The sequence below is a fragment of the Cebus imitator genome, unplaced genomic scaffold (assembly GCF_001604975.1).
Source record: "Cebus imitator isolate Cc_AM_T3 unplaced genomic scaffold, Cebus_imitator-1.0 Scaffold30, whole genome shotgun sequence".
Lineage (NCBI taxonomy): Eukaryota > Metazoa > Chordata > Mammalia > Primates > Cebidae > Cebus > Cebus imitator.
This window is the reverse complement of record NW_016107345.1, coordinates 4,705,952-4,733,412: the sequence shown is the minus strand read 5'-3', so window position 1 is coordinate 4,733,412 and position 27,461 is coordinate 4,705,952. Positions and strand designations below refer to the sequence as shown.

At 37.4% G+C, this 27,461-nt stretch overlaps 1 protein-coding gene across 2 annotated transcripts in view; it reads left to right on the top strand.

The window, feature by feature from the left end:
• SLC9A9 (solute carrier family 9 member A9) overlaps nt 1–27,461 on the top strand; it is a 590,634-nt gene that overhangs the window by 377,046 nt on the left and 186,127 nt on the right. For both annotated transcript variants that reach the window (XM_017523772.2, XM_037736839.1), the window contains exon 12: nt 12,463–12,616. In XM_017523772.2, the coding sequence (XP_017379261.1) occupies nt 12,463–12,616 (154 nt within the window). The remainder of the gene's footprint in view (nt 1–12,462; nt 12,617–27,461) is intronic.

The following is a 27,461-nucleotide window of genomic DNA, read 5'->3' as shown; positions in this document are numbered from 1 at the left end:
TTCTGGAGGCTGAGGCAGGTGGATCGCTTGAGGCCAGGAGTTTGAGACCAGCCTGGGCAACATAACAAGACCCCATCTCTACAAAAAAAAATTTTTTTAATTAGGCAGCGGAGGTGGTGCTCACCTATAGTCCCAGCTACTCAGGAGGCTGAGGTAGGAAGACCACTTGAGCCCAGGAGCAAGAGGCTGCAGTGAACTATAGTCACACCACCACACTCCAGCCAGGGCAAGAGTGGGACCCTGTCTCTAAAAAAAAATAAATAAATAAAGTTGTGACTCAAAATACTAGTTGCTATAAGGAAAATATATTGAGCCCCCCATCCCTGACAGGTTGACACATATAAATTGTCACAATCTACTTAGACATTTATTGAGTGTGAGACAGTAGCAAGATCTTGTGGATAATCAGACCATCCTATGTGTTCAGGTGGTGCAGCCAACAGGAGCATGCCAGCCCCTGACAGAACTGAATAATAAAAGGAGACTCCAGAATGCGTGTCACCTTTCCCTGTGTTCAGGAGCCTTCTGTATATATTTAAATTTTTAGGATATTCTAAGTGTCGCAGATATCACAAATCTGATAGTTTTAACCAAATTAACATGTCCACAGAGGCTAACAAATGGACTGTGTTATTTTCCCTGTATACTGCCCGAATTTACTTATTAACTGCTTGCTTGTGTTGGCATGGGGTAAACAAAACCTTAGAAAACTATTAACACAAGCAAACCATGTTCGAAAAATTTGTCTGTGCCAGGCACAAATCCCTCTAACTCTGCCCTCAGGTTTTGTGGACAGAGTTCAAAAGAAGTCAATAAGATTGACTCAAATAAATTATATGTGCAAATGAGCAAGAAGCAGTTACATTTTAAAATCCCTTGTGCTAAGTATCCATCCATGAGGTCATTAAGGAACTTAAGAATTTTCAGCATTAGTTCTGATATATTGGAGAGGTTCAAATGCTGCTTCGTCAGCCAAGTCCTTGCCAGACTGACCAAGCCTCTGTGAAAGGGTCCCAGCCCCACCTCCCAGCCTCCTGCTGACTCCTCTGGGAAGACTTCTCCAGAAGCACCTTTGAGGACTGGGGGTTCCATGTGAGGGAAAGAGGAGACTCCAGGGCAAGTGTGTGCCCTGCCTGTCATTCACAGGCTTTCCCTCCTTTTGCAGGAACCTGGTCACCCTCGCTACCTTTTCTACAGTGGCTCAAACATTTCACTGCACTTTCTTGAAGCTGTTTTAAATTCCACAAGTCAACGTGAAAACATGTGTTAACGAGTATTTAAAATGCAGTCCTCCCAGGCCAGATTGTGAGCTGTCCTTCCTCAAAAGATTTCTTCCCATTGCCTTCTTCCTGGCACAAAGCTCATTCTGGCTGCCCAAAAAGATGGAAGTTTCCTCTGGAGAGTCAGAAACATATCACTTTAGATTAGGGTGGCTTAGGGAGAACTCGGAGCCAAATGAAGGCGCCAAGTGCCAGTGATGCTGGAGAAAGGGGCAGAGCTAGAGCAAGAGAAAGGCAGAGAAAGTTAGGGAGTAGACAAGACAAGAGGCTGAACACTCGCTTCGAAACATTGTCTAGGATTGATCTTTTGCCTAGGGAAGCAGAAGGAAATTTTCTTCATCTGTCCTTAGAACTCACATTCTTACTGTAACTATGATTTTTGAGCTTTGTCAAAGGTTAGCCAATAGGGATAACCTGGGATAGGTATTCCCCCAGCACCTATTTCCTCAGCTGTTAAAACATATTCTGTGATTCTACAGAGACACATAGCATAGGTAGATGCAGACCCATAGGATAATGTAAGCTTCTGTGACACACAGACTCCCAAAATTCAACTGTTTAATCACAGTAGCCATTGTTTTCTAGCTCATGTCACAGGCCAGGGTTGATGTTAACATAGAACTGGGTGGGGTTAAGGGATGCCTCTCCTGCAGAGGGTGATTCAGATATAACAAGGCTGCTTCCATCTTATGCCTTCACAACTCCCTAAGGCAAGGATTCTAGAAGTGTGGGCCATGGAGCTGCAGTCTTGGCATCACCTCGCAGCTTGTCAGAAATGCAGCTTCTCAGACCTACCATGAACCTCCTGAGTCAGACACTCTCAGAATAGAGCCCTCAGTCTGGGGGGTTGAACAAGCCCTCCAGGTGATTCTGATATAGCTAACATTTGGGAACCACTTCATGGTGTACGTGCAGCTGGTTGAAGGAGAAACAATGCCGAGGATAGGAAGCTGCTGCTTAAAAGCCTGGGACCAGAAGTAACACACATCGTTTCTGCTCTCATTTTACTGGCAAGAACCAGTCAGTCACCAGTAAGACTGGCTGTACCGAGGTACAGCTGTGGCTGTGTACCTAGCTGCAAGAGCTGCTAGAAAATATAATTTATGCAGTTATAACAGCATAACATGGACCATATAAGAATAGATTTTGGTGGATAGATAGCCAAATTTGCCAAAACAGCCCTCTGTAGGAGGAACATTGTCATCATTTACAATGTCATATGCGAAAAAGCAATTCCAGATCCAAGTTGGAAATCTACGCTAGGTTTCCTCAACCCCAGCAATGATTGACATTTGGAACTGATAATTCTTTGTTGTGGAGACTATCTTGTACATTGCAGAATGTTTAACAGCATTCTTGGCTTCTACCAACTACATAATAGTAGCACCTTCGCCTCCCCGCTCCTCTCCCCCACTTTGTGGACAATGAGAAATATCTCCAGACAGTGCCATATATTCCGTAAGGGTCAAAATCACTCCAGTTAATAAACCACTCATCTAAGCAGAAAAGTTATAAATTGACCTTTGCAACATAGTTGCTCACAAGTTAGGTACTACTTACAGAATGTTGACTTCCTTCTGATCTATGTTAGCTTTTCTCTTGAAACTCTCTGTTGAAGATTTCAGCTAGTAATGAGGATTATTCTGATTATTCCACAATTTACTGTCGCATCCACCTCACCCACATAAAAATAAACTTCCAAAGCCAGAGGCATCTATGCTTGTTGACTTCAGAGTTATGACAGAGCTAATCCCATTTACAATTACCCTTTCTGGCTACCCAGGGCTTCCAAAAACAAACTTCACTTTACATAAAAATACACAGAAGTTAGGTCGCATTTCTTCTCAGTAGCCTTAAGTTTAAATGATTCAAGTTCAGGAAGACAGAGGAGAGAAAGCACTGCCTGTCTAACACAGACTTAGTTTCCAGAAAAACTCAATTTATTTTTGAACGCAGAAGGTTTTCCCACTGAAAACAATCTGTTGGCTTCACTTCCATGTGATAAAATGATGTTGAACTGAAAATGGAACCACATAGCAAGATTGCATTATCCTGGAACATTTTGAAATCAGACTGGCATTTTTGCTGAAAGTAGGTACTCTTTGCAAGGTCACAGGATTTCAGTAAGGGTAAAAATTAAATGTAATTCAATTCTAGACCCACACCAGGGTTTGATTTACCAGATTAATAAGAAGGCTGTCTTAAATCTTTTAAATCAACCTCTTCAGAGTATTTGAAGTGAAAGGGAAAAAAAGGGGATTGCAATGGATTATATCCCAAATGGAAAGACAAGCAGCAACATAATGCATCTAAGGGACCTTTCTTTGAAAGGATAGATCAGTTTATCTGGGACAGTTTTGCATCCCTGTCCATCTACTGCTCATTTTCTTTTGGGTTCCAATTGTGCTTTTAAACACAAAAATGACCTCCTGTTATCCATTCTCTTATGCATTCATCTAATGCTTGCAGAGCACCTACCCTATGAGAGGTGCCATCTAGCTCTGGAAATGCCACAGCAGAGGCAGCAAACCAGAGGTCTGCTCTCACCAAGCATACTTTCCAGCATAGGGAGATAGATCTTAAAGACCAGGATATAAACAAGAGCATTTCTGGTAGTGATAAGTGCAGTGAAAAACAAACAGAACGAACCTGGGTGAAGGTGAGAGTAGTTAGATCCAATGGTCAAGGCAGCCTTTCTGAGGATTGAGATGATGGTCACAGCCAAGGGGTGACTCGGGGGCATGCTGCGGGGGCGTGCTGCACGTACAAAGGCCTCAAGGCAAGAACAGACCTGGTTCAAAATAAACTTCATCTTCCTACATTTTTCAAGCTTCCAATTTTCTTCATATCTTCCCACTCTAATCTTTGCCCTGAGCTCCGGACTCATGTCTAATCACTCACTCAGCCTCTCTGCTCGAAAGACTAATAAGCAGCTCAGATGTAAAATGGCTGAAACACAGCTCTTGATCACCCATATAAACCCAAACATGCGCTTCCGATAGGCCTGCCCCATTCTTCCAGTGCTGGGTCCTCTCCGCATACCCCTCATCTGACCCATCAGTGAACATCAGGTGTTGACATACATTCAGCACCTACCATGCTATCATCAGCAGTCTGATCTGCATTCACTTCTTGCCTGGACTAACAAGGCAGCCTCCTCACTGGCCTCCTGTCACCAGCCTCTTTTCCTATCAGAGTCAAAGTTTTACAGCATAGAACAGATCCTATCACTATCTTGCATTAAAACCTTCCTAAAGTTTTCTATCTCGAAATAAAATTCAAAAGCCTTGCTATTCAAAAGCCCAGTATGATTTGGCTATGTCACCTCTCTGGCATTACCTCCTTCCACTGCCTCCCAGCTCCACCCTGTTTATCCTACTGCCATCACACCAGCCTACTTGCCAAGGCTTAACACACCAGGCATTGGCCTGCCTCAGGACTTTGCATGTACCATTCCCAAAGCCTAGAACAGTTTTCCTCCAGATACCCAGATGGTTTCTCCCTCTATTAGGTTCTCTGCTCAAATGTCACCTAACCAGAGAGGCTTTCCTAACCATGCTAACATCCCACCCCTCACATAATACTCTCTATCCCCTTACCCTGCTTTGGTTTTCTTCATACCACCTTGTATGATTAATCTAGAAGCACCTTTAAATTAAGGACTTGTTTGCTGCTATAACCTGGAGCCTAAATGAATGAATCAATGAATGAATATATGAATATCACCATCTCATATCGAGAGGGCCTGAAGCCACTGCAGTAGTTCAATTTAAAAGCATTTATTGAGTTTCATGTTCTGAGTATTATGAAAGACATAAAAACTATGTAAAGAAGATATAACTCCAAACTTTTAAAAGATTGGGAGTTAGGGAAAAAGAACAGACCACATTAAAGTACTGATTCATTTCAGACTACAATTTAATAATACAAGTGGCATGGGCAGTATGTTTCATTAGATTTCTAAGAAAGAGAGAACAAAGTGGACTAGAGTTTTCTAGGAAAACTTCATAGGCATGAGATGAGGAGAGAAAGATGTCCAAATAGGTGAAGTTTGGAGAAGCCCAAAGGGAAGACAGAATTCCAGCAGTGAAGCCAGGACTTGATGGTGGGGCCATGGCACAGAGGTGGGGATAACAGTTGTTTATGGGAGGAGAGAAATCTGTTTTGTTTATGGAAGTTCTCAATGGAGAAGAGGAAGTAAATGGGAAAAGTAAAGTGAGGTTCTGAGGGATCGGTATCTATAGGCTATGGGAAGCTACTGCGTTACACTTGCTGTGTTGAATCGTGACCTCAGAAAGCTAGTTTTCAGGAAGCTGTTCTGAGGGACATCAGCAGGATGGACTGGAAAAAGAAGAAAATAGAGGCTTGAAGCCAAGACCAGACAGTGGTTCAGGGCACAGGCAGGGAGTGAGATGGGTCTTGAGCCAAGGTGGTGTAGTGGGAAATGAGAGGAGCTGGGATCTCAAGTGCCTCGTCCTCTGCTGCATCAGAATCTCTAGTCAGGACACTGGCATGAGTGACTACATGTGTTTTTAAGTTCCACGTGATTCTGATGTGAACTTCTAGTGAAAAAAAAAAAACAAAAACGCAAGTCTAGTTGTAAACCTCCACTTGGAGATGAGGTAACAGAAATCTAGATGAGGTGACCTGCTAATGGTCGTGTGGCCTGTGGGGCAGGCCTGAGGTCAGATATCGGAACTCTTGACTCTCAAAATAAGGTTTTCAAGGATTGCAATAAATAATAAAAAAGCAGAAACTGGACTTGCAGAAATGATTCCAAAACTGTTACATTAATCTAAGAAGTATCAATCACTTTTCACGTATATAATTCACGATTCTTTAATGATGTCACGTATATAACCTGACATCATTAAAGAATCGGAAAAGTCATCCATTCATTGATTTGTTCGACAAATCTTTACCTACTATATGCTTGGTATTGCTTTAGATGTCACGGATAAACAGAAGTGGCCAATTGCAATGTACAGTAATGGGCGCTCTGATAGGAAAATCGTGAATCGTGTTAGGAATATAACCCAGCCTAACTCAGACCCAGATGTCAGAGGAGGCTTTGTGGTTAAAGCAGTGTCTCAGTTGAGCTCTGAAAATGAGTTGGAATTCAGTTAAGTTTTGGTGAGCGTTATAGGAGAAAGAACTAGAGAAAATTTAGATTAGAAAAAAAAAAGATTTGGGCATAGAAAATCATGTATGCAAAGACCTCTTTTGCCTCACCATTTATTTCAGTGCCTTAAATCCTGCACATCAGTTTGTGACAATGGTCACGATTTGGGCCCTCATGAGGTATAGCAACCTTTTTCCTCATCAAACTATACTTTCAAAGTATCCTCTTTTGCACTTCTAATATACCTTCTTACAGTTTACCTTTTAAAAGAGTCATGTTTGTAGGACCATGAACACTAAAACAGAACAGCCAAACTGTCATTCTTGCACTGTGTCTGGGATAAAGCTTAGCACCTAGTGAGTGCTCAGGAAATACTTTTAGTTTATTGCTTTGCACCTTAAATAAAGATGCCCTAAGAGGTACTTATATTGCTGTGATTTAAGTGTAGCTATGTCTGACCTTCACCCATTCAGAACACATTTGCAAATTTGCAATTGATTAAAAGCTTCACTTTTGCCCTTTAAAGATAAACAGGAAGCTGCACATTTTCTGCAGCAGGAGTGCTTGCTAGAAAACTTTCCTTGGTTCAATAGTTTTCTATTGTTATGAATAGGACATCAACATAATTAACATAATCCCTTAGAGGCCAATTTTAAATGAAACCACTTTTAATTACAGGTAATTCCTTTATTCCCCAAGATGATGCTAAGTTTCCAACTGGGCGTATGAAACATGTCAAAATCTCTGCAAAGTAAACCCACTTAAAATGAATTGGTATAGTCTATCAATCCTTAAAAGTATACAATTATTTTGATTAGTTGGCCAAAACAAAGAGAAAAAGAAAGGTAAACCATACAAAACAGAAGTTTTGACAAGTTCTAGATTTCTTGAGTTTTTGAGAGAAATGGTTTGTGTTTTTTGGAAATAATGTTTGGCTAAAAAGAAAATCCTAAGTCAGTATTCATTTTTCATTTTTAGTATTTTGCTGGTACCCTAATAATCTGTTTCAATCCTAAAATCCTCTATTACCCAAAACCATCATGTTAAGAAGATAGGATCAGTATGTCCAGAGCCTCCACAAAGGAGGTAATCAATATATATGCATTAAATGAAGCAGTGAATAAAGCATTGAGTTCACATTTACCTAGGCTCCAATGTGTGTTAAGTAACTTCAGAGTCATAAAGCATGAGTAGGACATAGACAATAGTCCACCTCGTCTGGAGTTCCACATTAGCTTCACTTTGTCCACCTGGCAGCCTCACCATTCTCACCATTCTCAGCCCCGTGCTTCCAGTGCCACAGTGCCGACTCACGTGTGGCGTGTGCTGTACATTCCACCTGTGACCAGGGCTGTGGACAGATGATCCAATCTCTAAAAACACCCTGTATCTATGTTTTTTTAGGTAGTTATAACATTGGGAGGCATCTTCTTTTCAACATCTTGGGCTTTGGCCCCAATTAACAATGTTTCTCAACCTGCCACGAGATAGTGGCTGTACTTTCTCGTTTCTGGAATCTCTACATTGCATCTCCTATAATATAGGGTGTTTTATATATAGATATAGATCTTTTCAGAAGTCAGCACAACACATATCTTTGAGTATATTTTTAAACCAAGAACTGCTCATGTATAGGCAATTTAGATTTAAGAGCATACTTACCCTAGTTTAACATAATAACAATACATTATTAAACATTCTTAGTAAGATTAATGATTGCTTACCTCCTTGCCTTTAATATCTAGCATGAAAGAGTTTATAGTAGGCATGTTTTGTAAGTTTTAATTTTAATTCTAGTTTCTCATCTTTGTCACAAAGACACAAAGTTAAAAAAAACTACAAATATTTATATCAATGAAAACTATTAATACTTAGCAACTCATTGTCTAATATGTCTAACATTACGTTCTTTGCCATGGTGCTGCTTTCCGGACATTTCTATCACTATGAGCTTGAGGAAAGGCGAAATTGGAAAGTTCCCTTCTTTTTTTCAGAGGGGATGGAGTTTCACTCTTCTTGCCCAGGTTGGAGTGCAATGGCGCAATCTCAGCTCACTTCAACCTCCACCTCCCAGGTTCAAGGGATTCTCCTGCCTCAGCCTCCCTAGTAGCTGGGATTACAGCCACCCACTATTACACCCAGCTAATTTTAATAGAGATGGGGTTTCACCGTGTTGGCCAAGCTGGTCTCGAACTCCTGACCTCAGGTGATCCACCTGCCTCAGCCTCCCAAAGTGCTGGGATTGCAGGCGTGAGCCACTGTGCCTAGCCAGAAAGTTCACTTTCTATCTCCAATCTTGTACTATGAAGAAACACTCCTACGAGCTTTACCTTGACCTATAAATTCTCTCCTCAGATATAGACATCTATTGCAAGATTGTTTCCCTGAGTTCTCATTCCCTAATGACACCATTGTATTTCCTGGTGAAAGCATTATTAAAATAGTTACCAGTATTAAGGGTTATTAATATTTTCACTCTTATCCCCAGCTGGGTGTGAATGCATGAACACCTCTGGTGGGGCACTTTTCTTCTTGAGCACAGCCATCTCAAGCGTTCGGCATTTCTGATATGCAAGAACTTTCTTGTTAATATCTACTTCAAATGTTATCTTTCTTATCTATAGGCCATTTCCATGTCTACATGGAGATTTAGAATAATTTCCTTCCTCCATTACATTTTGTTCCTTGAAGGTATTTTATAATCAGAGTGCATGTTCTTCTCTCTTTCCGAGATTTCCTTGTTTCAGGCAAAACGTTATTAAGTGTCTCTAGTCGAATCCTGTGGATCTTGTGTTATGCCACTTGTCTTTTGAATAGTCTCAGCATGGAGATGAGAAAGGAGCATTATAGTCTAAGTTGAGAACCTAGGACGAAAACCAGGATGGTTATAGCTTTCCTCATTCTGCCCTGTATCTACTTTTTAAAATTCCTTAAATGTACGAATAAAGATTTAGAAATGTAGAAAACTAGATGCTATAATAAATATTATAAAATGCGGATCACTGAAATTTTATATCTATGATTTAAACCTTTCTATAAAAATAACCAAATCATTACCTCTTTGGCTTATACTCACTGTCATTATAAATCTTTATTTGTCCTGTTACACAGTATAACAAGGACTATAAATGTCTTGCACGTCATGTGTTACCCAAGAGAGACCTTCCATTTTATCTCCTTTTTTTTACTAGTTGTGCTTTTATTTACTCTTCTTCCAAGTCCACATTCCTATTTTTATTAGTGTCATCACACTTTGATTTCAAGTTCTAGTATTTCATCTTTTTAATTTTCTCAGATGAAGTCTCACTCTATCTCCCAGGCTGGAGTGCAGTGGCACGCTCTTGGTTCACTGAAACCTCTGCCTCCTGGGTTCAAACTGTTCTCCTGCCTCAGCCTCTCCAATAGCTGAGACCACAGACATGCGTCCCCAAGCCCTGCTAATTTTTGTATTTTTAGTAGAAATGGAGTTTTACCATGTTGGCCAGGCTGGTAACATAGCCTTGAACTTGTCACCTCGTGATCTGCCCACTTTGGCCTCCCAAAATGCTGGGATTACAGGCGTGAGCCACCGCGCCCAGTCCTCCATCTTTAATACCTCTTGCAAATATATTTAATATGGATTCATAAAAATTCAATTAACATATTATTACAAAAGAAAAAACAGATTTTAATATACGAGTGTAGATTATAGATTCTGTAAAACTATATATCAACCTGGAGTAATTTTAGATGTCATTTAATTTTCAGTGGTCCATAAGTTTAATTTTCTTTGTTGTCTAACACATTTGATTTTTAAAAAGTAATTGTTCCCAGAAAGTTTTTTTTGTATATACAGCCAATAATATTCTAAAATTTTATGGGAAGCCAGAATAACTAGAATACCTAAAACAATTTTGAAAACAAAAAGTAAGGTGGGCAGAATCACTCTACCCAATGTTAAGGCTTATTATATTGCCGCAATAATTAAGACAATGTGCTATGGAAGGACAGACACATAGATCAATGGAACAAAGTAGAGAACTGAGAAATAGACCCACACAAATATACCCAGCTGGTTTTTAATGGAGTTCCAAAAGCAATTCAATGAAGCAATTTAATATCCATAGGTGAATAAATGAACCTAAACTTAAACCTCTCACCTTATACAGAAATTTAATCAAAGTGATCATGGACTTAATGCAGAACTCTAACACTTTTAGAAAAAAATACAGGAAAACCTTTGGGATCTAGAGCTAGACAAAGAACTTTCAGACATGACTCCAAAAGCACAATTTATAAAAAGCAAAATCAATAAATTAGACCTTATGAAAATTAAAAACCTTTTTCTCTGTGAAATATTTACAAACCATACATCCAGCAAAGGACTATTATGTAGAATTATTGAGAACTCTCAAAACTCGACAATAAAAAATTCAACAATCCTTTTGTTTTTTTGAGACGGAGTCTCACCCTGTCGCCCAGGTTGGAGTGCAATGGCACAATCTCAGCTCATTGCAGCCTCCGCCTCCCAGGTTAAAGCGATTCTCCTGCCTCAGCCTCCCAAGTAGCTGGGACTATAGATGTGAGCCACCATACCCAGCTAATTTTTGTTTTCTTTTGTTTTGTTTTTAGCAGAGATGGGGTTTTACCATATTGGCCAGGCTGATCTTGAACTCCTAACCTCAGGTGATCCATCCGCCTCCACCTCCCAAAGTGCTGGGATTACAGGCATGAGGCACCACACCCAGCCAACAATCCAATTTTTCAAAATGAGAAAAAGACATGAAAAGCCATTTCACCCAAGAGGGCATATAGATAACAAATAAATACATTTAAAAATGCTCAATACAATTTTGCTGTTAGGAAAATGCAAATTAAAACCACAACAAACTACCACCACATACTTATCAGAATGACTAAAATGAAAAATAGTGGCAACACCAAATCTGCCAAGGAGGCAGAGAAATTGAATGACTTCTAAATTGCTGGTAGGAATGTAAAATGTAGCCACTCTAAAAAACAATTGAGTGGTTTTTTAAAAACCTAAATATGCAAATACTATACTGCCTAGTGATTATACTCCTGGGCATATATCTCAGGGAAATGGAAACTTAGGTTCACACAATAATCTATGTGTAAATCTTAGCATCCTGACTTGTAAGAGCCAAAAACTGAAAACAACTCAGATACCCTTCAACAGACGGATGGCTAAACAAACTGTGGAACATCCATACTGTGGAATATTACTCAGTAATAAAAAGGAACAACTATCAGTAATTCAGCAACCTGAATGATTATCCAGCCAATTATGCTGGGTTAAAAAATAAAAGACAATTTTAAAAGAGTATATACTGCATGGTTCCATTTATATAACATTCTGGAAATGACAAAATTATCCTAACAGAGAATAGATTATTGGTTGTTAGGAATTAAGGAAGGAGTGTGTGGGAGGGAAGTAGGTGTTGTTATAAAAGGGCAATGTAAAGGATCCTTGTGGTGATGGAAATCAATGTCTCTCTCTCTCTCTCTCTCTCTCTCTCTCTCTTTAGAGCCAGGGTCTTACTCTCTCACCCAGATTGATGGCATAATCCTAACTCACTGCAGCCTTGAACTTCTGGGATCAAGTGATTCTTTCAAGTAGCTGGGACTAAAGACACATGCCACCATGGCTTGCTAATTTTAAAAAAATTTTTTGTAGAGACAGGGTCTTGCTTTGTTGCCCAGGCTGGTCTCGAATGCCTGACTTCATGTGATTGTCCCACTTCAACTTCCCAAAGTGCTGAGATTACAAGTGTAAGCCACTGCATCCAGCCAGAAATGTTCTTTATCTTGATTGGATCAATGTCAATATTCTGGTTGAGATATTGAGCTATAGTTTTACATGACATCATTGAGGGGAAACCCAATGTAGTATATATTGTCTTTCTGTATTATTTCTTACAACTCTTTATGAATCTACAATTAACTCAAAATAAAAAGCTTAATTTAAAAAACTGTGTCAGCAAATTGTAAAGATGATTCAATTGAAATGAAAAAGACATCTGCAAGGTGCTTATTTTCTCCTTTGGCTTTTCCTGCAAGGTTTACGAGGAGCGATTGCATTTGCCTTAGCTATTCGGAACACAGAATCTCAGCCCAAGCAAATGATGTTTACCACCACACTGCTCCTCGTGTTCTTCACTGTTTGGATATTTGGAGGAGGAACAACCCCCATGCTGACTTGGCTTCAGATCAGGTGAGTGGCACCATCTAGCAAAGGAAATCATTATGAGGCATGGCTGTGCTACTCAATTTCTGGTATTGCTTACTTAATAGTATAATGGCAGGTCTCTACCCTAACTTTCCTGGCAGTCAAGTTGACCTTCACTCATGAGCTGAAACAATATGACCTCGTACCAACTGCACTGACTTTTCCAGGAGGCTTCCAAATCCTAGAATGATGTCTGTTTGTAGTCCATCCCTAGAAATTGATTTATTCATCTATCAATTCTTCCATTCAACAATCTGTATTCAGTACAATGCGATATACTATGGAGTTCATACAAATAAGACACAGGTCTTGTCCTCAAGATACAATCCAGTAGGATTGATATAGAAAAAGCTATAATACCAAGGAAAAAGTGAATTTATTTTGTTTTTAATTCCTCACAGCACTTACAACAGAAACAGGGACATAGGAAATGCTTAAACATACTTGTTTAGTGAGCCATATGCTTAGCCAGAGGGATGCTATAGAAACAAGGTAGACACTTCCATACAGGAAAGGGGGGCAAAGGCTTCAGTCAGTGGCCCTCCAGTAAGCAGTTCTGGACGATGATTGCTGAAGTATGGGAGAAACAGAAGATTTGACAAAAATGGGTAGCTGGTGCCAATTGTGAAAATGGGTAAATCTATTTTAAAGTGTGGCTGTCTTTATGTAATGTTCTTGTGACCTGAGTCCTCATTTTCATATCCCAGAAGATAACAACAGTGCTTTAGGTAAATCACATTTTATTTCTCAAATCTGTACATTTTGATGATCATACAGTCACTTCCTGGTTCCTACCCATTATCTATAAGACAAATTTATACCTACTGCATTCAACACGTAAAGATCCATCTGACTGCAAAAGGACTTCCAAGAAAATTCTTATCGTCAAGAGTTTGTTATTACAGCGCCTAGTATAGTGCCTGGCACATCGTAGGACTGAGTACATAATTCATGAGAAGTTAAATGGATGTGACCACAAATGTAAACCCTTTCATTAACCATTTACTGCAGATCTCACAAGTTTAGTATAAGAAAGCTTATGCTTAATCCAGGCCAACTGGCTATGCATTAAACCAAATTCAAGGAAAAAAGGACTTCTTGAAGTACTGTGAATATTGCTAAACACATAAAAAGGCTTTGACTAAAGGTGAATAGAGAGTGTTTTGAAATGCTTCCTGAATTACTTTGTAAGCACGTAAATGTGACTTGCAATTTCTTTCACAGTGGTGGTTACCTGTAGGTTCCCATGGATGAGTACACATATTCCATTAAACTCTATGGCACTGGGTCTCCTGTGAACTGCTAGTAAGACGGTGGTGTGTTTAGGTTTCTGGAAAATAAAATTCAGTAAGTAGATTGTTGGATGGAAAATTAGGGCTTGGAAACCAAGTTAAAGGATGCGGTCTCCACAAAATACAAGTACTGAATACCCTACCCGGTAAGTTAAAATATTCAGAACATAAATTAGTGATGTCAGCATTTCCTTAAAGTCATAAAATATAACTTGTTTTCTATTATTTCTTTTTTTAACCCCCCCAAAAAAGTTGTCCCAAAATCAGTAACATGCTTTATCCTAAAGTATTTACCTAGCCCTCTTACAGTGCTTTCCTAAGGCAACCGCTGACTTCAAATAGGTGTCATAACTTATGCAGCCCCTTGATATCTGGTTCAGCAGGAAGAGGGGAGTATGATAGTGGGGCTTTAAACAGATTAGGACAGTTATCCAGGTTATAGGACAAGGCCCAGTAAGAAAGGAAGGATACTGATGTGAACCACGGTGTCCCAGGGTGAAGCACCTGGTAGCCCGGCCAGTGTTATTGTGGCCTGCCAGGGAGGACAGCATGGGGCGGCCACATCATGGAGATGCCCCAGTGGAAACTGACTCCAAATGGCCCAGTCAATTCAGTGCCAGACTTGCCCACCAGACAAGAGGGAGATGGTTAAAGGCAGGACTGTGATGTATTTAGGGAACTGAGCTGACAGGGTTCCAGTCTAGTGAGCACAGTGATCATCTCAGCTGGGAACTAGAGTGTAAATCTGAAGTCAGGGTGGAAACCCAGTCAGAGAGACCAGAGACCCATTCATGAGAAAACTAAAGGGGAAAAACTGAAGTTCATAGATTTGTGGGCACCCAGGACAGATAGGTACAGGGCAGAGTAAGTTAAGACCAATGGCTCTCAAACTTGAATGAACATCAGAACTGCACAGAGGGCTCATTAAAACCCAGATTGCTAAACCCTAGCCCAAGTTTCTCATCCAGTAGATCTTGGTAAAGGCCTGAGAATTTGTATTTCTACCACATCTGGGAAATGCCTGTGTTGCTGGTCCCAGGGCCACACTTTGAGAACTGCTGGTTTAGACTTCCTACCCCCTAGCGGAGATGGGGCTAATACTGATACTGTCAGACGTGGCTGCAGTTGCCAAGGGCCAGGCACACCTGAGCCTGCACTGTAGATTCCTTAGCACCTATATTAAAGGGACGAGGGGCTCACTTAAAGAGGGAGAGTCACCGTGCACGGATCAGTTGGGGGGAAATAGGACATCATAGAATAAACATTAAAGAATAAAACTGTCATTGTGTGTATACAAATACACACTAACTTGTAGTGATACCATCATATGCCCCACTTTCCTATCGTGGTTTACAATGTTGTCAAAGAAATTCTCCATTCCATTATCGCTTTAAACTCACAGTCGCCCATTATTTAGACTCTATTTAGCAAGGCGTCTCATTAACCAACTTTCCTGTCAGACTCTTCCCCAAAAATACTGTGAAGTAGGTAAATTGGAGTTTTAATAAAATAACATAAATGGAGAAACCCAAGAGACGGGAAGACAAATGTGATATTGAATGAACCCAAACACCCTCACTTGGAATGTGATTTGTTTATATACTTTATGTGGCCCTCCCTTCTTCAGTCTCCATTTTTTCTCTGAAATTATTTGGCATGTACTTGAATTAGTTTTTCTTAATCCCCATAAAATGTGCTATTTCAGCCACAAACTACCACAGTAGGATGCAAAGAAAATGTTTTACATAAGGCACAAATGGATAGTATTAATATAAATTGCCCTTTGATGGAACTGGCTTTAAAACAGTAATGATCCTATGTTTAGAGAAACAAATAATGATCTTTATATGAGAAACAAATTTCCCATTGATTGAGTCTTGTCCTAAGCACCATCTGAATTTCTTGTCCCGAAGCTGTTGTATTTTCTTTTTAAAAATAATAATGAAATATTTGTAATGCAGCTTTGGAAATAAATCAGACCTTTGCTTTTTAAAATTCTAGAGAAAAGGAAAAGAGTCCTCCAGCATCATTTTGGAGCTTTTCATGTAAATGAAAGTAGAATGGTTTTTTTATTAAAATCTGGATCTCCTCCCTTCTGTGGAATACGTTAATATTGGCGGTGAGGAAAACCAAACTGAAATCTCCAAGGACAAGGTCTGCTGTTAGTCAGGAAACAAAAAAGACCAAAGGTGTCAGCCTTTGCCCTACAAAAGCCAGTAAACAAGATAATCCTCCAAATGGTTGCATGTACTTACAGATAAACATTAAAGACCACAGGGTAGAGCTCTCCGGCAGTGGCACCAGATAATAAACTTCAAGATGGTAACCCCATTCCTGGCTTAGGGTAGGGTGCCACATGGAGCTAACAAACTTTCAGCAAATAGCTCATGAGAATGGAGCCCATACTATACAGAGCAAACCTTTCCTGGGCTCCCCAGATGAGAATGTAGGACCCATCGCTTCACAATATCTGAACCACAGTGTGGAAGGCCTTGAATGCCAGGGTAACACAGAGTTTGTCTCCCAGATGACATTAGAAAAGCGCCCTTAAAGGCTAATGCCCTTTTCAGCCTTAGCTCACCTGTACCTAGGTGAAAAAAAAAAAAAAAAGAAAAGCGCCCTTAAAAAGATAACCTTTACAGCTTCCAAATTTTGACCTGTGAACATTCTAATAGCCGATTTGTATTGAGGGTTTACTCTGTGCCAGATATTAGATAATAAAGTGCAAGGCATATAACCTCCCTGTGGCTCAGCTTCTCATCTATAAAATGGGGATGATGATAGTAGCCACTTCCTAGGATGGTTGGTGGCCGCCAACGTGGCCCATGGCTACACCACCGTCGGGCTGCAGAACCAGGCTCCAATCTAGGCAGGCTAAGCCTAAGGCCTACACACCCAGCTAGCGCATTCTTCTGGAACCCTGAATAAATGAGCTTGTTCTCAATGCCTGCAATCTACCCTGATTAACAAATCCTTTGAAGAAAGAGGTGTACTTTTTAAACCAAGACAGGCCTGGTAAAAACAAACACAGGAAATCTTCATCCATCACAAGTGATTGGGCTGACTAGCTCATATAACACAGAAATTCTTCAGTGCAGGTTTTCTTTTTGACCTGGGACAGTTACGGGTAAATCAAATCAGATTAGTCCAAAGTAGCCAAATGGAGAAGACTGTCTTTCTCAATTATAGGAATTTAGAATTACAGGACTTACAGCAATTTGTTACCCTCAGGCTCATCTCCCAACCCTGTTCAGGATCCCAAACCATCCTGCTGTCGGCCTGTTCCCCAAATCAACCAACAAATGTGTTTGCATACATTGACTTATGCCCATTGCAGAGTGAGTAGCTTTTAAATAGTGCAATGCTTCTACTATCAATTTTTTTTTTTTTTTTTTGAGAGTATCTTGCATGGTCACCCAGGCTGGAGTGCAGTGGCGCAATCATAGCTCCACCCAGCCTTGATCACCTGGGCTCAAGTGATCCTCCTGCCTCAGCTTCTCAGGTAGCTAAGACTACAGGTGTGCACCACCATGCCAGCTAACCTTTTAAAAATTATTTTTAGCAGAGATGAGGTCTCATTACATTGCCCAAGCTTATCTCAAACTCCTGAGCTCAAGCAATTCTCCCACCTTAGCCTTCCAAGCCTTACAGGCATGAGCCACCATGCCAGCCCACTATCAATATCTTAGTTAAATATTTAAATTCTATTTTTGGTTTATGACAAAAAGCCATCCCCAAATGATTTATTTATCACTTGTACCCATTGGCTACAAAGTTTTAAGATAACAGCCATCACAAATATGTATACAAAGATAAAAAGAGAACTGTCCTTTAGTAATGTTTTTAAGTCTTAAATGATAGCAGAGTTAAATATATCTGCTCACATACATTCTTACTGCAGTGAAGAAATGTTAATTTAATATAATGGAGGAATATATATAATTAAGTTATCTTAATATTAACTGTGTTCTGTTTGCTTTCCTTTCTAGCATTCAAAGTTTCATGCAGGTTTAACAGTTTGCTTCATTGGTATATTAATGTAGTGTGTCAATATATACACATACTGTGGAGTTAGACTGAGCAGGTCCTAACCCTGCCTCCCTCTCTTAAAGCTATAGGACTGTAAGCAATAAATTTAACCTCTTTACGCCTCAATTTTCTTAATCTGTAAAATTGGAATAATGATATCTACCACTTTAGAACATTGAAAGGATTAAGTATTCTGTGTGTACAGAATTTAGGGCACAAAGTAAGAGCTCAACAAATATTGCTATAACAGTACCCAAAGGATATCTATGAGCCTTTATGAGCCTTTCTTTTCTTACCCAAATACTGTTGTATTGTCCCACCTGACCCACATGCACATATAAACTATTATTACTTAATTCTATTTATGAAAGCATAGTATACATGGAAAATTTAAATCATCTCTGTAAAGTTTAGTCCATTTTCAATAGTAGCTAGACTCACCAATTTTACAGACAACTCCTATTTCTGCATTCAAAATTATAAACATCTTAAAGAAAAATGCTCACAAAAAGGATTATATTATCCAATAGCTGAAAAAGTTTCTTTCTAAAACATGCTTCTGTCTCCTTCTTAACATAATAATCTTTGCTTGGGAACTTTTTAGATATTTAATTTATAACATTTCATCAAGCTGTATTGATTCTGTTATATTTTGTAGTGATTTTATACAAATTTGTATACTTGGTATCAATTTATATTAATTGACAGACCTGAGAAATATGCTCTCTCATGAAACATGGAAAACCAGTTTACTCATTTGAATGTAGATTGATACTGCATATTCCCTACCTGGCACTGCCTTTTAAAATTATGTTCTATTTTCTTTATGTTCTTCTACAATACATTTTATAAATCTAAATGTTTATTGCTTAAATCAATCTAGCTTGACATTAACATTAGAGATACTGGGTAACTGTAGTAACCTATTTTTAACCTAAAAATATTCTAGGTTTATAACAATTGTTATGAATTAGCAGTTCCTAAATTTACTTTCAGTGCCGAGTTCTTTAATATGCTTTCTTTCTGCATGCAAAATTATCCCAGTTCCAGAGATAACTGTCTTTATCTCCACAACTGCCAGCTATTCTCCACAGGCCATGTTCTTAGTCGTCGTCTCTGAAGGTGCTCTTCAGAATATCAGTATCAATAAGCTTTTCTCATTTACTAGGTTTACCAAACAATGGTCATTCTGGTCTATTAAAGGAGATTTATTAGCCTGTTATCATAAAGCATTATTCAATATGGTGTCCTTACTTTAAGTAATAGATGTAGCTGTACTTTAGGTAACAGCCGACGTCTGAAAAAAAAAAGTGATTTTGAATGCAGTATATGGAATTTGTTATTCAAAGGCTGTAGGAAAGGGTTCCAGCTCTGGTCAAAATGGAGTAAGCATACTTACTCCACCCACTTTCTCTCTCCCTCTGAATGTAGCTAAAAACACTAAACAGAATGCATGTAACAGTTATAGGAAGATTCTAAAAAGTAAATGGTGGCAGACATATTGGGGGAATAAACCAGAATTCAGGATGCTATTGAACTAGTGGTGAGTTTTCATTTGGTTTCCTCTCTGGAATCTCTTGGCCTAGACTCAAAGACAATTTAGAGACCAGAGTTATAAAATAAGAAAGAGAGAAAGGACTACAAAAGAAATTCTTTGTTTCTGGAACAAGAAAAAGAAAGGGGACATTTGTGGGTCAGAAGAGTGGACATACACCTTGGATTTGTTGTTGTTCTCTTCGTTCTCTGTCACCCCGGTCCCAGCAATCATAAAGCGGCAGTGGTGATGATGGCAGCAACAGGTACGCAGCACCTAACATATCAACTAGAGGAACTTTGGTCCTAAGATCATGGGAGAGAATTGCCATTGTGTTTTTTTCCTCTTAATCCTCTCACCAATTCCCTGGAAGCAGGTACAGTATTATAGGAAAATCATAGAAAATATGCAGCAGCAGTGTGGGAAAATTAAAACCCTGAGTTTTTAGACAGAGGACCAGGAAAAGGGGCTTTGGGAAGCTAGAAAATGTAAACAAGATTGTAGAGAGAAAGGAGCTTGAGGAAGTGACCCTATAAAGTTGTCTGTAAATTTTTGAGCTCAAAATCAGGCTGTATATGCATGTATCTGAGCCTAAACAGCACACCAAAGACATTGAGAAATTAACTGCAAGTCGGAACATTACCTAGCACCCCAATTGGACACTGGGTGTCACATATGCAGGAAAAATCTAAAGGCAACTGCAAAGACTTTCGAAGTTAACTGACATTGGAACAACAGGCAACAGAAGGCAGATAAGAACTTGCGTTCTGGACCAAATCTGGTTTGATTACCTGACAAAACAAAATCTCAACATTCTCCCTAGGGTAATCCTATGTCATTTAACATTCCAGATCCAGAGTCATGTAACATGAAATCCACATTTTCAGAATATTTTTAGCATCTGAATACCGAGAAAAATCTTAACATCTTACAAAATCCAGGAAAAATCTGAATATCTCAGAAGATGCTAACCCAGTATGGACACATATATTGGAATTAATGAATCAAGATTTTATTTATGTTTTTCGTTTTTTCTAAACTCACAACAGATTTCTTCAAGACTTTAAAGCAGCTATGATAACCATGCCCCAAGAAGTAAGAGCATGCACAATGGAAACAAATGGAAAAATAAAACTTAGAAAACTGCAGAGAAATAGAAGATACATAAATAAATAAAATATTTACAATGGAAAATGCAATGACCAAAACAAAATACTCATTTAATTAGCTTAAAAACAAAATAAATAAAGGATGACAGATGAAAGATTCAGTGAACTTGAAGATAGTTAGAAATTCTCTAATATGAACAAAAGTATGGCATTTTTCACCAGCAAATCTGCTCTTTTAAAAAAATGCCAAAGGAATGTATGCATATGGAAGGAAAATGATATTGGAGGGAATTTTGGAACAGCAGGAATGAAGGAGGAGCAATAGAAATAGTAAATATCTGTTTAATGTAATATAGTTTCTTAAGGTTTTTAAAATATTTATGATTATTGAAGCAAAAATTTTAACATTGTTTTATGGGGTTTTCAAAAAGAAAAATGAGTAGAGGGACCTGTAAATGGTAAGTTTTCTACGTTCCACTTGAAATGGTAAACCATTAATTCAAAACATATTGTAAAAAATTATGTACTTATACTCTAATTTCTAGATCAACTACTAAACACATGAGCAATGAAATATAGTCAGAAGTTCAACAGGTGAATTAAAATGGAAAACAAAAAATTCAAATAATTCAAGGAAGCCAAGAGAAGAAAATAGGGGAAAAATAAAGAAAACAAACAGAAAACAGGTAATAAAATGGTAGATCTAAATACAAATATAACAATAATTACATTAAATCGAAATTGCCTAAAGACATCAGATAAAAAGAGATTGTCAAAGCAGATTAAAAACAAGACTCAGCTATATGCTGCCTATAAGAAACATAAATAAAATGATATAGATAGGTTAAGTGCAAGAGAATGAAAAAAGGTATACTATGTAAACACCAATCAAAATGAAGCTGGAGTGGCTATATTCAATCAAATAGTCTTGAGTGCAAGAAAATTTCCCAGGGATAAAGAGGCATTACATAATGATAAAAGAGTTTATTTGTCGAGAAGACAAATCTATATGAAATGTGTATGCACCTAAGAATATAGCCTTTAAATATGTAAAGCAAACACTGATAAATCTGAAAGGGGAGAGAGACAAATTAAGACTTATAGTTGCAAACTTCAGTACTTGTCCCTAAGTAACTAATATAATAAGTAGACAGAAAATCTGCAAGGGTACAGAAGAACTTTTCTAATAACCAACTGCATTTAATTGACATTTATAGAACTCTACCCAACAGCAGCATAGTACACATGCTTTTCAAATGCATACAGTTACAGTAAAATAGGCAGTATCATAGGTCATAAAACCTTTTCTAATTTAAGAGAATTGATAATATATAGTGTGTGTTCTCTGTCGTAATGGAATTAAATAAGATATAAATATAAAAATACCTGAAAAATCTCCAAATATTTGAAAATTAAACAACGCAATTCTAATCCATGAGTCAAAGATAAAATCTCAAGGGAAATTTAAAAATATTTTAAAGTAAATGAAAATATATCAGAATTTTTAGGATGCAGATAAAGCAGTGCTCAGAAAGAAATGTATAGCATTGAACACCTATATTAGAACAGAAGAAAGTTTTCAAATGAACAATCTAGTCTTCCAGGATTAGAACATTGAGAGAGTGAACTAAAACCAAAACAAGTAAGAGGAAAGATCAAATTTGAGCAGAAACCAATAGACATGATAATAGATTAACAATAGAGAAAAATCAATGATCAAAATCTCATTCTTTTAAAAAAGCAATAAAATTGACATCTAGTGACATTGACAAAAAGAAAAACATTCATATCATCAATATTAGAAATGAAAGGAGAGGCCAGGCAAGGTGGCTTATGTCTGTTATCCCAGCATTTTGGGAGGCTAAGGCAGGAGAATTGCTTGAGCCCAGGAGTTTGAGACCCAGTATGACCAATATAGGGAGACCCCCATCTGTGCAAAAAATAAAATTAGCCAATCGTGGTGGCACATGCCTATAGTCCCAGCTACTCAGGAGGCTGAGGAGAGAGGATCTTTTGAGCCTAGATTAGGCTACAGTGAGCCATGATCACACCACTGCACTCCAGCCTTGGCAACAGAGCAAGAAAGGAGAATATCATGACAGATTTTACAGCCATTAAAATGGTGATAAGGGAATACTGCAAACAATTTTCTCTGCAATATGTTCAACAAAATAAAGTAACAATTCTTGACAAACTACCAAAACCCATTCAAGAAGAAACATATAAGCTGAATCATCGTATATCTAATAAAGAAATAGAATTTAGAGTTTAAAACCTTCCAAAAAAGAAACTACAGCCCCAGATGGTTTCACTGGCAAATTCTTTGAAAGATGATACAACACTAATTCTAAACAATCTTTTCCAAAAAATGAAAGCAGAAGCAATATCATCCAACTCATTCTAAGAGGCCAGAATTACCCTAATACAAAAGTAAAACATCATCACAATAAAGTAAAACTATATTCCAATCTCTTTTATAAACATGGATGCAAAGATCTTGCACAAAATACTGGAATATCAAGTCCAGCAGTACTTAAAAAGGCTACACATTACAGCTAAGTAGGACTGATTCCAGGAATGCAAGTCTGGTTTAGTAGGTAAATATCAATCACTGAAATGTATCATATTTGCAGATAAAAGAAAAACATAAGCATATCAATAGATGCAGAAAAAGCATTTAATAAAAATTAATTTTTATTCATAATTTTTAAAACTCTTAGCAAACCAGGAATAAGAGAAAACTTCCTTAAGCTAATAAAAGACATCTATGAAAACTTATACTTAACATCATATTTAATGGTGAAAGACCAAATGCTTTCTTCCTAATATTAGGAATAAGACAAATATTCTAATTTTAGGAATAAACTCTAAATCAGTATTGACCTGGTAATCCTAGCCTGTGCAATAAAACAAGAAAAATAAATAAGATACATACAGTGTAGAAAGAGTGAAATAAAAGTGCCCAATTTTCAGCCTTTATATAATTGTTTATATAGAACAAAGAAATCTACCAAAAAAATTTCTAGAAATAAGTGATTTTAGGTTGTAGGATACATGGTCAGCACTCAAAATTGAAGTACATATCTAACTACTAGAAATGAACAATTGGAAACAGACTAATAAACTCAGTACCACTTCTGATAGTTCCAAAAAATGTAAATACTTGGGAATAAACCTAACAAACCACATGCAGGATCTGTATATTGGAACAAAATACCAATAACAAAAACAAAGGAAGAACCAAATTAATGGAGAGACATGCCGTGTTCATGTATTATAAAAATATAGTTAAGGCATCAATTGTCTGTAAATTGATCCAGAGATTTCATACAATTCTAATAAAAATCCCAGCAGGACATTTTGTAGATACAGGCAAACTGATTTTTAAATTTAGAAAGAAATGCAAAGTAACTGGAATAGCTAAAACAATTTTCAAAAAGAATAAAGTTGGAAGACTCAGATTGCTTGATTTAGGACTCACTTTAATGTTTCTGTAACCAAAAAATGTGATATTGGCAAAGGGATAGACATATAGATTAAACAGAAGAAAAAGTCCATACATGGACTCATACAACTATGGTTTACTGATTTTTGTAAAGGTTAACTAACAATTCAATGGCATAGGTATAGTACTTTCAGTAAATGGTATGGGAATAAGTTTCTATCCGTGGTAGGTAGAATTCTAAGATGACTCCCAACATTTCCTGCCCCTCCCCACCTTGGTATACATGCCTTGAATAATCCTTGGAACTGCAAATATGATGGATTATCTTAATATGGCACAGTAGACTTTGAAATAGGAAGATTACCTTGTGGGACTGATTTAATCACATGAGCCGCTTTATAAGGAGAGAGTTTTCTCTGGCAAGTCTTTGAAGAGGAATTCATAGATTCAGGAGGATTTGATACACCATCATGGCTTGAAGATGGAGGCAGCTACATGGCAAGGAATTTTGGAGGCCTCTGGGAGCTGGGAATAATCCCTGGCTGACAGCCAGAAAGGAAAAGGGAGCCATAGTTTATAATCTCAAGGAAATGAATTCTGCCCACAACAAGAATGAGATTAGAAAGATTTTCCTCCAGAACCTCCAGACAAGAACCTAGCCCAGCCAGTATCTTCATTTCAGCCTTATGATATCCTAATCAGAAGATCTAGTCACATTATGCCAGAGATCAGACCTACAGAACTGTGAGCTAATGGGTGTTGTTTTATGCTGCTAAGGTTTGGTAGTTTGTTACACAGCTATAGAAACCTAATACAATATCCATAGGCCAAAAAAAATGAACCTTGACTTAAACCTCAGAACTTACAAAGAAAATGGCTCAAAATGAATCATAGATTAAAATATAAAACTATAAAACTTCTAGGAAAAACATAACCTTATGACCTTGAATTAGGTATTCTTAGATATTATATGAAGAACATTATCCGCAAAAGAAAAAATAATGAAAATACTTTATCAAAGACACTATTCAGAGAATGAAAATACAAAGCTACACACTTAGAGAGAATATATTGCTAGTGGGAATCTAAAATGATACAGCCAATCTGTAAATCCTCTTAGCAGTGTATTATGAAGGTAAAAATACCGCTACTATATGACTCAGTGTCTTAATTTGTTTTGTGTTGCTGTAACAGAATACCTAAGACTGGAAAATTTATGAAGAACAGAAATTTATTTTCTCCCAGTTTAGAAGCTGGGAAGACCAAGATAAAGGTGCCAGCAGGTTCAGTTGTCTGGTGAGGGTTACTCTCTGCTTGCACGATGGCATCTTGATGCTGCCTCCTCTGGAAAGGACAAACACAGTGTGTCCTCACATGGCAGAAGGTGGAAGGGCAAGAGGGACAAACTTTCTCCTTCAAACCCTTTCATATGGGCACCCAATCTCATTCACTTTCCAAAGGCCTCAACTTCTAATATTGTTGCATTGGGGATTATATTTCAATGTGAAATATGGAGGGGACAAAAAGCATTCAAACCATAGCATCCAGCATTCTCTCTCCTAGGCATTTACTCTAGAAAGTAGAATGGAGATAATAACAGCATCTATCTCTGAAGATTAAATGCATAAAGATTAAATGGGAAAATATACATGTTAATGTCCTTTGAGCAGTGCTCAGTATTCATAAAATAATTCTATTTTAACTTATACCTTTTGTTAGAAATGTCAGTGAATTATTTATATATATATAATTTTCAGAATATGTTGAGTTAATTGTATAGTTTTTTCTTCTTTAATTTATAGTATGATGAAATATGTTAATAGATGTCTTGATACTGAATTATCCTTACATTCTTAAGATAACTATTTTTTTCCTAAAATTTTGTATGTATCATAATAACTGAGATTAGTCTTAGAGTTTTCTTTTTCCCTTTGTGGGGAAAGAACTATCTTTATTGGGTTTAGGTATTATTAAGCATATGCTATATTCATAACATGAACTAAAGGTTTTTCCACTTTTTAATGTTCTGAAATAGCATAATATAGAAATCTAGTTTTTAAAAGCTATATCGAAGTCAATCATGAGGCCCTCTGGTTCCTTTAGCCATTTTTAATGGTGTATCTTCTGTCACCTTTCCAGTGTCTCCTATGGTAATTTGTGTATTCAATGTAAAATTGTCATTTGTAGCGAAAATATGGTCAAGTATTGGCAATTTCATATGGTTTAGCCTAATAGTAAAATGAATATATATATGCCCTTAACCTAGTTTCACCCATTATTAACAAACTGCCCATTTTGCTTTCTTGTCTTTCTCTCTTTATATATAAATATAACATGCATATATATTAAATATAATTATATGTGAATGTTTTTTAATTTGTTGCTTTAGTTTTCGCTGAACCATTTGAATGTGAGATTAGGCATTATATGCTTCTTATCTAAATATTAAGCATGCATCCTCTAAGAATAAGGATATTCTCTTAGATAACCAAAGTACCATTATTTTACCTAGAATTTTTTTTAACTATTGACAGTATTATCAGTACATATTGAAGTTTCTCCAGCTATTGCAAAAGCTTATATTTTAAAATTCAGGATCCAATCAAGATAATATGCTGCATTTGCTATTTTTTTAAGTCTTTTTAATCATGTTTTTCTTCTTTTTAATGTTTTTCAGAAGGAACCAGGTCAGTTGTTTCATACACTGTTCCACACCCTGGACCTTCTTTTTTTCTCATAGCACATATTAATGTATTCTTTTCTGTGCTGTATTTCCTGTAAACTGGAAATTAGGTCAAGGCTTGAAATTCAGGTTGAATATTTCTGGCAAGAATATTCATCAATAATGTTGTGTGCTTAATAATGGATATTTCATATCAACAGGCACATGAGGTCAGGTTGTTCTACCATTGGTAATGCTAAGTTTGTTCATATGGTGACAGTGGTAACCTCAGTACAAAGGTATATTTTTACCTTTGTAATTAGTTTTTAATCTGAGGGAAGATACTTAAGGGCAGTATAAATATCCTGTTTCTGACAATCTTTTACCCACTATTTTCAGCATTCATCAATAAGCATCATCTGATTCAACTATTACATTTAGGATAATTCAGTTTTGTATTAAATTGAGTTTCTTGATTATGTAACTCAAACTGTCTACATCTTACCTATGGGTTTACTAGATGTATCAGATTCTGAAAGAAGTAAATTAAATTTCCCACTATAATATTTTGTAATCGTGGCCTTATATTTCTATATTATCAATTGTATATATTATTAATTTGTATGTATATATTTGGCTATGCATATCATGTTATCATAGGCAATATTCAAATTCGCCTTTGCATTCATCTGATATGTCTTATTTATTCCAAAAGTAAAACTTAAAATGGTCATATCCTGCATGTATATTCATAGTCCT